Source organism: Oncorhynchus clarkii, unplaced genomic scaffold (genome assembly GCF_045791955.1).
Source record: "Oncorhynchus clarkii lewisi isolate Uvic-CL-2024 unplaced genomic scaffold, UVic_Ocla_1.0 unplaced_contig_13931_pilon_pilon, whole genome shotgun sequence".
Taxonomy (NCBI): Eukaryota; Metazoa; Chordata; class Actinopteri; order Salmoniformes; family Salmonidae; genus Oncorhynchus; species Oncorhynchus clarkii.
This window is the reverse complement of record NW_027261068.1, coordinates 72,493-87,118: the sequence shown is the minus strand read 5'-3', so window position 1 is coordinate 87,118 and position 14,626 is coordinate 72,493. Positions and strand designations below refer to the sequence as shown.

The 14,626-nt window shown below is 46.6% G+C and overlaps 1 protein-coding gene across 1 annotated transcript in view; it reads left to right on the top strand.

Moving 5' to 3' along the window:
* Nucleotides 1-228: 228 nt before the first annotated feature.
* The window catches only part of LOC139404536 (PDZ domain-containing RING finger protein 4-like), a 65,998-nt gene continuing 51,600 nt past the window's right edge, over nucleotides 229-14,626 (top strand). Inside the window, exon 1 of the mRNA XM_071147238.1 lies at nucleotides 229-297. Coding sequence (XP_071003339.1) covers nucleotides 229-297 — 69 coding nt within the window. The remainder of the gene's footprint in view (nucleotides 298-14,626) is intronic.

Genomic DNA, 14,626 nt, shown 5'->3' with positions numbered 1-14,626 from the left:
CACTTTGCTGGATCCTGGAGCTTGGAGCTTAGTATTGGTGTATCGGAGTGTGTGTGTACTGTGGTACCGCTGTGTGTGTGAGGGTGAGAGAAGAGTGTCTTTCTAAGGACACCCTGATGAAAAAGGGAGCCGGGTTTTCAGGCAGAGCCCCCTGTGTGATCCTCCGCATATCTACCCTGGGGGACCCACCGCGCACCGCCGTCGCCTGTCATCTCCACGACAACTAGAATGGGCTGCAATTTGTGCTCTTTACAGAAACGGGAGGAACACTACAAGCTGCTGTATGAGATTTCACAGGTAAGAGAGACTTGACACTGTGCTAGATGTGAAATGTTTTTCACACTGGAAGATAGGAAGGGTTCCTATCTTTGCGATTTGGTGGGAACGTGTGAGGGTGTTTTCAGAAAGAGAAAGAGAGAGGAAGAGAAAGAGAATGAGGATACTTTTAGATTAGAAGGCAAGCAAATGAGAGAGAAAATGAGACAATTTCTTCTAAGCAGGGAGACAGTTAGTCAGGCAGGCAGAATATGCAGTATTCTCTTCAAAGAGAAAAGGGAGAGAGAAGAGAGAAGGGAGAGAGAGAGAGAAGAGAGAAGGGAGAGAGAAGAGAGAAGGGAGAGAGAAGAGAGAAGGGAGAGAGAAGAGAGAAGGGAGAGAGAAGAGAGAAGGGAGAGAGAAGAGAGAAGGGAGAGAGAGAGAAGAGAGAAGGGAGAGAGAGAAGAGAGAAGGGAGAGAGAGAAGAGACACAGAAGGGACAGTTAGTTATTTCTCCTCAGCAGAAGATGTAAGGAACAAGTTCAGTAATTGTCCTCTGCTGGCTTCAGAGGGGTTCATGATGCTCTCACTGCTGCTCATCTTTCCCTGCATGCTGTTTCCATGGGAGGATGGGATACTGAGTACATCAAAGCACAACATATGAAATATCGCTGCCTGTTTGTGGCAGTGTGATTTTTGTGTTGTTTGTGACAGTGTGGTTTCTCTTTCATTTATAAAACCTTTATAATCAAACAGAGTCTCTTGTAGGCACCACTAATGAGTGTCGGAGCATTAAGAGTTGAGCCCTTTTCTTTTCACAACAACACAACATGTCTAATGGCTTGGGTTATTTTTACGTCTGGTTTACTGTTTTAATGGGAAATGAGCAATTTAGTGAATGCATGATTCATTTCTTTGATGGTGCTTGAATGGAATGTCAAGAGTTTGGAACTACTGCTACGGTTCTATTGTCATTTGTTTACAAAATGGAGTTATTGACCCAGTCTTGTCCTGTTCAATGTTCTCTACCTATACCGTACATTAAATACCCCAACGCAGGCTGTGAAGTTCAAAAGAATTCAGTAAAAAAATAACTGACTTCATTCAAACCAATGAAAGTTGGGACTGTAGAGTCAATTCTGTAAGAATTGTTATAACCTCATAGAACTGTATAGTTCCAAGCTCTCGATGGGTTGATAAAATAGGAACGGAAGGTACCACCTGGGTGTGCATGTTATTGTTGAGTAGCAGGTATCCAGTGTTTTTGTCCTCTAAGTTTGATACTGTCTGCCACAACTATATGCCTGAGGAAGCATTTGACTCCACCCTCCTCGTTCAGTTTTCATGTCTGCTTGTGTCAGCAGAGACCCAGAACAGCACATGAGACAAAACCACTAATTGATAGAAAGAGTAACCTTGGGTTACCAGGTGTCCAAACCTATTCTTTCCCAGGGCCGGACTACCCCAGTGTTATTCTACACATTTTGTCATGAGGCTAAGAGAAAATGTTGCAGTTTTAAAGCTACTTTTCTGCAATTCTACACTTTTTTCCCCCATGAGGCAGAGATTTAAAAAAGAAAACAAAATAATTATAGCTCATCTCATGCTTTTGTTCACATTCTGCCATGAGGCTGAGAGAAAATGTTGTAGTTTTAAATCTAATTTCCTGCTATTCTACACACTTTGCGATGAGGCTGAGAGAAAATGTTGTAGTTTTAAAATGCAGGTAGCAGATAATGGACCTTATCAGATATTTATGTAGTTGTTGCTGTACTGTACAGTCGTGGCCAAAAGTTTTGAGAATGACACAAATATAAATTTTCACAAAGTCTGCTGCCTCAGTTTGTATGATGGTAATTTGCATATACTCCAGAATGTTATGAAGAGTGATCCGAAGAATTGAAATTAATTGCAAAGTCCCTCTTTGCCATGCAAATTAGCTGAATCCCTCAAAAACATTTCCACTGCATTTCAGCTCTGCCACAAAAGTTCCAGCTGACATCATGTCAGTGATTCTCTCATTTAACACAGGTGTGAGTGTTGACGAGGACAAGGCTGGAGAATTTCCAGCCTTGTCAGCCCAATCTTTCAGACCTTAATCCCATTGAGAACTTGTGGTCAATCCTCAAGAGGCGGGTGGACTAACAAAAACCCACAAATCCTGACAAACTCCAAGCATTGATTATGCAAGAATGTGCTGCCATCAGTCAGGATGTGGCCCAGAAGTTAATTGACAGCATGCCAGGGCAGAGGTCTTCAAAAAGAAGGGTCAACACTGCAAATAGACTCTTTGCATCAACTTCATGTAATTGTCAATAAAAGCCTTTGACACTTGTGAAATGCTTGTAATTATACTTCAGTATTCCATAGTAACATCTGACAAAAATATCTAAAGACACTGAAACAGCAAACTTGCGAAAATTAATATTTGTGTCATTCTCAAAACTTTTAGCCATGACTGTATATCAACTAATATACATGGGTTCTAACTTCAACAATTCTTTGTAAGTTTACATTTGTACAATTTATGCTCCCTGCATATAAAAAACACGAAGACTGCCGAAAAGCCCCGAACACAAGATGCCAATTTCTATAACTCGTACGGCTGTAGGCTACTGTACATGGTGGAGGAACATAATGGCTGTAGGCTACTGTACATGGTGGAGGAACATGGCTGTAGGCTACTGTACATGGTGGAGGAACATGGCTGTAGGCTACTGTACATGGTGGAGGAACATGGCTGTAGGCCACTGTACATGGTGGAGGAACATGGCTGTAGGCTACTGTACATGGTGGAGGAACATGGCTGTAGGCTACTCTACATGGTGGAGGAACATGGCTGTAGGCTACTGTACATGGTGGAGGAACATGGCTGTAGGCTACTGTACATGATGGAGGAACATGGCTGTAGGCTACTGTACATGGTGGAGGAACATGGCTGTAGGCTACTGTACATGGTGGAGGAACATGGCTGTAGGCTACTGTACATGGTGGAGGAACATGGCTGTAGGCTACTGTACATGGTGGAGGAACATGGCTGTAGGCTACTGTACATGGTGGAGGAACATGGCTGTAGGCCACTGTACACGATGAGCTGGTGCGCACCAAGTTACACTCCTCCGGCTGTGAGGATTTTTCGACAATATTCACAACATATTGACACAATTCCAGTCTTTATGGAAGGAAAATCTCATTTCATAAATTACATGTGGAAAAGCGTATTTGAGTGAACATTAGCAAGCCAGCCAGCAGCAGATGAAACAGAAAGTGAATTCTCTCCACCATCTCTCCCCAGGTTTTAGCTTGGTTTAGGATATTTACTAGCCCATACCAGCGACAAACTTAGCTATGTCATGGACATACACTAAGTATACAAACCATTATGAACACCTGCTATTTCCATGACATAGACTGTCCAGGTGAATCCAGGTGAAAGCTATGATCCCTTATTGATGTCACTTGTTAAATCCACTTCAATCAGTGTAAATGAAGGGGAGGAGACGGGTTAAAGAAGGATGTTTAAGCCTTGAGACAATTGAGACATGGACTGTCTGCTGCTCCTGGTGTTGTCTCTCTCTCTCTCTCTCTCTCTCTCTCTCTCTCTTTCAGGGCACAAGGTGAAACCCAGATGCAGACACGGGAGGCAGATGGTTTGGGTCTTGATATTTATTAAACAATCCAAAAGGGGTAGGCAAGAGAATGATTGTGGACAGGCAAAAGGTCAAAACCAGTTCAGAGTCCAGGAGGTACAGAGTGGCAGACAGGCTCGAGGTCAGGGCAGGCAGAAAAGTCAGGCCGGCGGGTACGGAAACAGGCAAGGGTCAAAAAACGCATGAGTATGGGAAAACCTCTGGTTGATTTGAAAAGCATACAAGACGAACTGGCACAGAGTGACAGGAAACACACACCAGGGATAATAAGCGACATCTGGAGGGGTTGGAGACAATCTCAAGACAGGTGAAACAGATCAAGGTGTGACACTCTCAATTAAATTACATTTCTATTTCAATAACATTTCAATTAAATTACATTTCAATTTCAATTCCGTTTCAATTCAATTCAATTTCAATTACATTACATTTAAATTCAATTACTTTATTGGCATGGGAAACACATGTTAACATTGCCAAAGCAAGTGAAATAAACAATCAAATGTAACAGTAATGTCTCTCTCTCTTTTTCTCTGTCTCTTTCTTGCTCTCTTTCGCTATCACTCTCTTTCTCTCTCCCTCTGTCTCTCTCTATTTCTCTCTCCCTAACTCTCACTCTGTATCTCTCTCTCTTTCTCTCTCTGTCTCTCTCTGTCTCGCTCTTGCTCTCTTTCTGTCTCTCTCTCTCTTTCTCTCTGTTGCTCTCTTTCTATTTCTCTCTCTCTCTCTGTCATTCTCTCTCTCTCTGGCTGTCTATCTATCTGTCTCTCTCTCTATTTCTCTCTCACTCTCTCACTCTCTCTCTCTCTCTCTCTCTCTGTCGTTCTCTCTCTCTTTCTCTCTCTCTCTCTCTCTCTCTCTCTTCGCCTTAAACCACTCAAGTGTTGCTTTAGCAGTATGCTTAGGGTCATTGTGCTGCTGGAAGGTGAACCTCCGTCCCAGTCTCAAATCTCTGGAAGACAAACAGGTGTCCCTCAAGAATTTCCCTGTATTTAGCGTCATCCATCATTCCTTCAATTCTGACCAGTTTCGCAGTCCCTGCCGATGAAAACATGGTGTTCTCGGGGTGATGAGAGGTGTTGGATTTGTGCCAGACATAGCGTTTTTCTTGATGGTCAAAAGCTCAATTTTAGTCTCATCTGACCAGAGTGCCTTCTTCCATATGTTTGGGGAGTCTCCCACATGCCTTTTGGCAAACAGCAAACGTGTTTGCTTATTTTTTTCTTTAAGCAATGGCTTTTTTTCTGGCCACTCTTCCATAAAGCCCAGATATGTGGAGTGTGCGGCTTAAAGTGGTCCTATGGACAGATACTCCAATCTCCGCTGTGGAGTTTTGCAGCTCCTTCAGGGTTATCTTTGGTCTCTTTGTTGCCTCTCTGATTAATGCCCTCCTTGCCTGGTCCGTGAGTTTTGGTGGGTGGCCCTCTCTTGGCAGGTTTGTTGTGGTGCCATATTTTTTAAATGTTTAAATAATGGATTTAATGGTGCTCCGTGGAATGCTCAAAGTTCTATTTTTTTGTAAAAAAAAAATTGTAACCCAACCCTGATCGGTACTTCTCCACAACTTTGTTCCTGACCTGTTTGGAGAGCTCCTTGACCTTCATAGTGCCGCTTGCTTGGTGGTGCCTCTTGCTTAGTGTTGCAGACTCTGGGGCCTTTCAGAACAGGTGTCTATATACTGAGATCATGTGACAGATCATGTGACACAGATTGCACACAGGTGGACTATATTTAACTAATTATGTGACTTCTGAAGTTAATTGGTTGCACCAGATCTTATTTGGGGGCTTCATATCAAAGGGGGTGAAGACATACACGCACCACTTTTCAGTTTTTTATTTCTTGTTTTTTGAAACAAGTATTTTATTTCATTTCACTTCACCAATTTGGACTCTTTTGTGTATGTCCCTTACATGAAATCCAAATAAAAATCATTTTAAATTACTGGTTGTAAAGCAACAAAATAGGAAAAATGCAAAGGGGATGAATATTTTTGCAAGACACTGTCGTCAAAGCTTTCCTTAAGTTTGGGTCAGTCACAGCGTTCAGGTATTCTGCCACTGTGTACTCTCTGTTTAGGGCCAAATAACATTCTAGTTTGCTCAGTTTTTGTGTTAATTCTTTTCAATGTGTCAATTAATTATTATTTTGTTTTGTCATGATTTGGTTGGCTCTAATTGTGTAACTGTCCTGGGGCTGTGGGGTCTGTGGGGTCTGTTTGTGTTTGTGAACAGATCCACAAGACAAGCGTGCTTAGGGGACTCTTCTCTAGGTTAATCTCTCTGTAGATGATGGCTTTGTTGTGGAAGGTTTGGGAATTGCTTCCTTGTAGGTGGTTGTAGAATTTAACTACTACAATTTAACGGCTCTTTTCTGGATTTTGATAATGAGTGAGTATTGGCCTAATTCAGACCCCAGACCTCACAAGCATAAAGGGCAATGGCTTCTATAACGGATTCAAGTATTTTTAGCCAGATCCTAATTGGTATGTCAAATTTTCTGTTCCTTTTGATGGCATAGAAGGCCCTTCTTGCCTTGTTTCTCAGATCATTTACAGCTTTGTGGAAGATACCTGTGGCGCTGATGTTTAGGCCGAGGTATGTATAGTTCGTTGTGTGTTCTAGGACAACGGTGTCTAGATGGAATTTGTATTCGTTGTCCTGGCGACTGGACCTTTTTTGTATCACCATTATTTTGTCTTACTGAGATTTACTGTCAGGGCCCAGGTATGGCAGGGCCCAGGTCTGTCAGGGCCCAGGTATGGCAGGGCCCAGGTCTGTCAGGGCCAAGGTCTGTCAGGGCCTAGGTCTGTCAGAGCCCAGGTCTGTCAGGGCCCAGGTCTGTCAGGGCCCAGGTCTGGCAGAATCTGTGCAGAAGATCTAGGTGCTGCTGTAGGCCCTCCTTGGTTGGGGACAGAAGCACCAGATCATCAGTAAACAGTAGACATTTGACTTCAGATTCTAGTAGGATGAGGCCAGGTGCTGCAGACTGTTCTAGTGCCCTCGCCAATTCATTGATATATGTGTTGAAGAGGGTGGGGCTTAAGCTGCATCCCTGTCTCAACCCACGGCCCTGTGGAAAGAAATGTGCCAATTTTAAATGCACACTTGTTGTTTGTGCCCATGGACTTTATAATGTCCTATGTTTTTCCCCAAACACCACTTTCTATCAATTTGTATAGCAGACCCTCATGCCAAATTCAGTCAAAAGCTTTTTTGAAGTCAACAAAACATGAGAAGACTTTGCCTTTGTTTTGGATTGTTTGTTTGTCAGTTAGAGTGTGCAGGGTAAATACGTGGTCTGTCGTACGGTAATTTGGTAAAAAGCCCATTTGACATTTGCTCAGTTCACTGAGGAAATGTACAGGTCTGCTGTTAATCCAGAGGATTTTCCCAAGATTCCTGTTGATGCAAATCCCACGGTAGTTATTGGGGTCAAATTTGTCTCCACTTTTGTGGATGGGTTATCAGTCCTTTGTTCCAAATATAGGGGAAGATGCCTCTCTCTGTCTCTCTTGTTCACTCTCATGCTCACTCTCTTTCTCTTTCTCTTTCTCTTTCTCTCTCTCTCTCTCCCTCTCTCTCTCTCTCTCTCTCTCTCTCTCTCTCTGTTTCTATTTCTATTTCTCCCTCTCCCTCTCTCTCTCTCTCTCTCTGTTTCTCTCTCTGTTTCTCTGTTTCTCTCCCTCCCTCTGTCTCTATCTGTATCTCTCTCTGTCTCTCTCCTTCTCTGGCTCCCTCTGTCTATCCCCCCCCCCCCCCCCTCTCTATCAAAGATAATTACACCAGAAGAGCAGCTTGCGCCATGCGCGTGTGTGAGTGAGTGTGTGCGGCAGACACTAGGCTAGCCTCGCTACCTAAAAGCTGTTGCTAATGACTGTTTTCACGCTACGCTGATCGGCGAGCTCATTAAGCTATTTTACTAAACGCTCCTGTGCTTTAATTGGGACGAGAATGTCTCTTTTGTCTGCCTCGTCGGGTAACAGGAAGATTGGCCTTGTCAAACTCAGGCAGGCCAGGGCCCACGGTGGGTCCTTTGGGGCATCTCTAGGCTATAGTACGACCCAGGAAACTGGCAGCATCTGTCTGAAAAATGACAGTGAAGTCCCTCTCCACTGTTCTCAGATGAAGAGTACAGATGTAAGACTGGAGGAATCCTGGGTCTGATAGCTAGAGTGACAAGATTGACTTTTATTAGAGAATGCTCTGTGTGTGTGTGTGTGTGTGTGTGTGTGTGTGTGTGTGTGTGTGTGTGTGTGTGTGTGTGTGTGTGTGTGTGTGTGTGTGTGTGTGTGTGTGTTTGCGTGCGTGCGTGTGTGTGTGTATTTCTGTATTTACAGTTTATCCAGTACCAGGTAATACCCCAGCACCTATAATCCAGACACAACATCACCTGGAGTTCTCTGAGCATCAGCACCAGGCATCTTACTGAGAGAAGAGAGAGCGATAGAGAAACGTGCTACTACTCACACTGTTTAGAGGAGGAGATGGGTTCAGATATTATACAGTGGTACCTCAGGGAGATAAGGAACGAGGGAGACGGGGGATGGAGGGAGAGAAGGGAAAGAGAACAGGGAGGAGAGCGCTCCTAGCACAGCAGGCTGAAAGTGTGTCAGTGTTACTGTGTGTTAGGTAGAGCACAGCAGGGAAAGGGAGGGCTTCTGTTAATCTCTCTCTTTATAGGCCTCCCTCTCCCTCACATATTCTCTCACACTCCTTCAGTCTCTATCTCCCTGTCCCACTCCTTCAGTCTCTATCTCCCTGTCCCACTCCTTCAGTCTCTATCTCCCTGTCACACTCCTTCAGTCTCTATCTCCCTGTCCCACTCCTTCAGTCTCTATCTCCCTGTCCCACTCCTTCAGTCTCTATCTCCCTGTCCCACTCCTTCAGTCTCTATCTCCCTGTTCCACTCCTTCAGTCTCTATCTCCCTGTCCCACTCCTTCAGTCTCTATCTCCCTGTCCCACTCCTTCAGTCTCTATCTCCCTGTCTCACTCCTTCAGTCTCTATCTCCCTGTCCCACTCCTTCAGTCTCTATCTCCCTGTCCCACTCCTTCAGTCTCTATCTCCCTGTCCCACTCGTCCCTCTCTCCCCCTCCCCCTCTCACTCTCTTTTCTCATTCTCTCTCTCTCTCCCCCTCTCTCTCTCTCTCTCTCTCTCTCTCTCTCTCTCTCTCTCTTTCACACTCTCTCTGTCTCTGTCTTTGTCTCTGTCTTTGTCTCTATCTCTCTCGCTCTGTCTCTCTCTCTTTCCACTCCATCCTTTGTTTCCGATAATACACTGGTGTGAATCTCATACCACCAGACTTCTGCCGCTATTCTACATCTTTCATGTTACATGAATAATCGTCCTTTACCCGACTAATTCAACTGTCCACCCTCCACCCACCCCCCTCTGTTATTTTCACACATTCTAACCATTTTAACACAATTCCTGTCTGGCTGACCCTGCTAGCCTCACCAGCCCTAGACGATTCATGACTGAGGTGTGAATGTTTATTGTTGGTTCTCCCTAGTGGGACCGGCATTGGAAATGTATTCCTTGTCTTTTGTCCCACCAGCCTGGCATGTCTTCCTCTCTAGAGAAAACCATCCCAGTCTTCTTCTCCAGGAGAACCTGGCAGAGTCACTGGGATAGTTGTAGGTGTGTTTCAGCTGTTTATCTAGGCTCTCTTTGACCCCTGTTTTCCCAGAGAAATGGGAAAGTGTTTATCTGAAGAAAAGAAAGTGGCCACCAAACCGCCACTGACCGATATACTGACCGTAGCCGACCGACGAACTGATAGTAACTGACCGACAAACTGACAGCAACTGACTGACCGGCTGACAGTAACCAACTGACGAACTAACAGTAACTGACCGACTGACCGACAGCAACTGACCGACAAACTGACAGTAACTGACCGACTGACTGACTGACAGTAACTGACTAATTGACTGGAACTGACTGACTGATAGTAACAGACTGAGGAACTGACAGTAACTGACTGACTGACTGACTGACTGACTGACTGACTGACTGACTGACTGACAGCAACTGACTGACTGATAGTAACTGACTGACGAACTGACAGTAACTGACTGACTGATTTTAACTGACCGACGAACTGACAGTAACTGGATGATGAACTGACAGTAACTGACTGGCTGATAGTAACTGACTGACTGATAGTAACTGACTGACTGATAGTAACTGACTGACTGACAGTAACTGACTGACTGATAGTAACTGACTGACTGATAGTAACCGGCTGACTGATAGTAACTGACTGACTGATAGTAAACGACTGATGAACTGACAGTAACTGACTGATAAACTGACAGTAACTGACTGACTGATAGTAACTGAGGGGAACTGACATTAACTGACTGACTGACTGATAGTAACTGACTGACGAAATGATAGTAACTGCCTGATGAACTGACAGTAACTGCCTGATGAACTGACAGTAACTGACTGACGAACTGACAGTAACTGACTGATGAACTGACAGTAACTGACTGACTGATAGTAACTGAGGGGAACTGACAGTAACTGACTGACTAACTGACTGACTGATAGTAACTGAGGGGAACTGACAGTAACTGACCGAATAGCGCAAGGGACTAACTATCTCCCAGCGTGTTCAGGCCAGTCCATCGATATTGTCACCATATAGAGACAGATGCTCTGCCACATGCCTAGTCTGGTCAACAGCATGGAGGGGCCACTCTACCTCTGCACCTCCTACGGTGCTCACAGAGGATCAAACAGAGCAGGGGAAGCTGTGGTCAGACAGTCACATATGGTCACACAACCTGGCTGGAGCATTACCTCATCACAATCAACAGTGGGTTTCTGAGAGAGAGAAAGAGAGAGAGAGAGAGAGAGAGAGAGAGAGAGAGAGAGAGAGAGAGAGAGAGAGAAAGTATATATGTGCATGCACATTTCCATAGGGCGGTGAACAATTGGCCCAGCGTCGTCCAGGTTAGGGAAGGGTTTGGCCGGGGTAGGTCGTCATTGTAAAATAAGAATTTGTTCTTAACTGACTTGCCTTGTTAAATAGGCACTGCCTCTCTGTCTCCCTCCCTACCTCACTGCCTCCTCACCGCCTCTCTGTCTCCCTCCCTGCCTCCTCACTGCCTCCCTGTCTCCCTCCCTGCCTCCTCACTGCCTCCCTGTCTCACTTTCTCCTCACTGCCTCCCTGTCTCCCTCCCTGCCTCCTCACTGCCTCCCTGTCTCCCTCCCTGCCTCCTCATTGCCTCTCTGTCTCCCTCCCTACCTCACTGCCTCCTCACTGCCTCCCTGTCTCACTTTCTCCTCACTGCCTCCCTGTCTCCCTCCCTGCCTCCTCACTGCCTCCCTGTCTCCCTCCCTGCCTCCTCACTGCCTCCCTGTCTCCCTCCCTGCCTCCTCACTGCCTCCCTGTCACCCTCCCTGCCTCCTCACTGCCTCCTCACTGCCTCCCTGTCTCCCTCCCTGCCTTCTCACAGCCTCCTCACTGCCTCCTCACTGCCTCCCTGTCTCCCTCCCTGCCTCCTCACTGCCTCCTCACTGCCTCCTCACTGCCTCCCTGTCACCCTCCCTGCCTCCTCACTGCCTCCTCACTGCCTCCTCACTGCCTCCCTGTCACCCTCCCTGCCTCCTCACTGCCTCCTCACTGCCTCCTCACTGCCTCCCTGTCTCCCTCCCTGCCTCATCACTGCCTCCCTCCCTGCCTCCCTGCCTCCCTCCCTGCCTCCCTGCCTCCTCACTGCCTCCCTCCCTGCCTTACTGCCTACTCACTGCCTCCAAGGCTCACTGCCTCCCTGTCTCCCTCCCTGCCTCCCTCCCTGTCTCACTGTCTCCCTGTCTCCCTCACTGCCTCCCTGTCTCCCTCCCTGTCACCCTCCCTGTCTCACTGCCTCCCTGTCTCCCTCCCTGCCTCCCTCCCTGTCTCACTGCCTCCCTGTCTCCCTCCCTGCCTTACTGCCTCCTCACTGCCTCCCTGTCTCCCTCCCTGTCTCACTGCCTCCCTCCCTGTCTCACTGCCTCCCTGTCTCCCTCCCTGTCTCCCTCCCTGTCTCACTGTCTCCCTCCCTTTCTGCCTCCCTATCTCACTGTCTCCCTCCCTTTCTGTCTCACTGTCTCCCTCCCTTTCTGCCTCCCTCCCTCCCTGTCTGCATGTGTGTGTGTACTAATCTACACCTAAACCTATTCTTCTTCTACCTGGGAACCCTGGTGCGTTCTCCATCTCCCAAACTGTCAGCCACACATGTAATCATCCATCTTCCCCTGCCAGAGCAGTTCTGTGAATGATGTCCCTGGCTCAATAAATGTGACGCCCAAGAAGAAAGGTGAGGAATGGAAAACATGCCGTTTGATTGATCTGGTGTCCACCAGCAGCTAGATCAGCCTGACAAACACAGCAGTGATTTCTGAAACGGAGAGACAAGCACATTTACTGGGACGGGTACATGACAGGCAACACTTGTCTGTCTGCTGGCTTGAGTGTAACCACTGGCTTTGAACACACACACACATGCAGGGACACACATACACATGCAGCGACACACGCGCAGGGACACATACACATACACAAGTGTATAAATGTAGCAGTATAGTAAGTGTCTGGTAGCAGCAGATGTGTGCTAAAGTGCAGAGAGTCAGTGCAGGTGGTCAGTCCAGTTCAAGTGTTCAGCAGTCTGATGGCTTATAGATAGAAACTGTCTCTGAGCCTGTTGGTATCAGACCTCATGCTCCGATACCGTCAGCCCGATGGCAATGTATGATGATGTTGCGGGCGTTCCTCAGGCACTGTTTCAAGTACCTGTCCTGGATGGGTGGGAACACAGCCCCAGTGATGTACTGGGCCATCTCTACCGCCCGCTAGAGGGCCTTGGGTCGTTGGTCGGAGCAATATCCCGTACCAGGCCGTGATGCAGGTCAAGACGCTCTTGATGGTGCAGCGTTAGTATGTGAAGAGGACCCGGGGTGGCAGGCCACATTTCTTCAGCCACTTTAGGAAGTAGAGACGCGGTTGCCGTTTGGGAGGCACACCATGTCTCCCGTTTGGACGGTTGTAATGTTCTGCTCTGCTGGAATACAGCTGGCCTGTAGCTGCTGATTTCATCTTTTTACCTCCTAGCCAGACCAGGGAATGAGAGAGAACAGCTGACCTGTAGCTGCTGATTTGATCTTTTTACCTCCTAGCCAGACCAGGGAATGAGAGAGAACAGCTGACCTGTAGCTGCTGATTTGATCTTTTTATCTCCTAGCCAGACCAGGGAATGAGAGAGAACAGCTGGCCTGTAGCTGCTGATTTGATATTTTTACCTCGTAGCCAGACCAGGGAATGAGAGAGAACAGCTGACCTGTAGCTGCTGATTTGATCCTTTTACCTCCTAGCCAGACCAGGGAATGAGAGAGAACAGCTGGCCTGTAGCTGCTGATTTGATCTTTTTACCTCCTAGCCAGACCAGGGAATGAGAGAGAACAGCTGACCTGTAGCTGCTGATTTGATCTTTTTACCTCCTAGCCAGACCAGGGAATGAGAGAGAACAGCTGACCTGTAGCTGCTGATTTGATCCTTTTACCTCCTAGCCAGACCAGGGAATGAGAGAGAACAGCTGACCTCTGCAGAGCCCTTGTCATATATCCTTCCCATGTTGATCTGTTATACAAGACTGCACACTGCAGTGTGTGTGAAGGACCCGTGGAGCATATTGGATATGTTTCCATGGTAAAACTTTATTTGAAAAGGCCCAATTAAATGTTTTTCTGCTAACTTGACATAGACAATACTAAATATTGATTTTAATGGGATATTTACATTAAAATGGCAAGTTGCGGTAAGACTAAGTTAGTAGTGGTCTGGTACTGAGAAGACCCTAAGTTAGTAGTGGTCTGGTACTGAGAAGACCCTAAGTTAGTAGTGGTCTGGTACTGAGAAGACCCTACGTTAGTAGTGGTCTGGTACTGAGAAGACCTTACGTTAGTAGTGGTCTGGTACTGAGAAGACCCTAAGTTAGGAGTGGTCTGGTACTGAGAAGACCCTAAGTTAGGAGTGGTCTGGTACTGAGAAGACTCTAAGTTAGGAGTGGTCTGGTACTGAGAAGACCCTAAGTTAGTAGTGGTCTGGTACTGAGAAGACCCTACGTTAGTAGTGGTCTGGTACTGAGAAGACCCTAAGTTAGTAGTGGTCTGGTACTGAGAAGACCCTAAGTTAGGAGTGGTCTGGTACTGAGAAGACCCTAAGTTAGGAGTGGTCTGGTACTGAGAAGACCCTAAGTTAGGAGTGGTCTGGTACTGAGAAGACCCTACGTTAGTAGTGGTCTGGTACTGAGAAGACCCTAAGTTAGTAGTGGTCTGGTACTGAGAAGACCCTACGTTAGGAGTGGTCTGGTACTGAGAAGACCCTAAGTTAGGAGTGGTCTGGTACTGAGAAGTCCCTAAGTTAGTAGTGGTCTGGTACTGAGAAGACCCTAAGTTAGGAGTGGTCTGGTACTGAGAAGACCCTAAGTTAGGAGTGGTCTGGTACTGAGAAGACCCTAAGTTAGTAGTGGTCTGGTACTGAGAAAACCCTAAGTTAGGAGTGGTCTGGTACTGAGAAGACCCTACGTTAGTAGTGGTCTGGTACTGAGAAGACCCTAAGTTAGTAGTGGTCTGGTACTGAGAAGACCCTACGTTAGGAGTGGTCTGGTACTGAGAAGACCCTAAGTTAGGAGTGGTCTGGTACTGAGAAGTCCCTAAGTTAGTAGTGG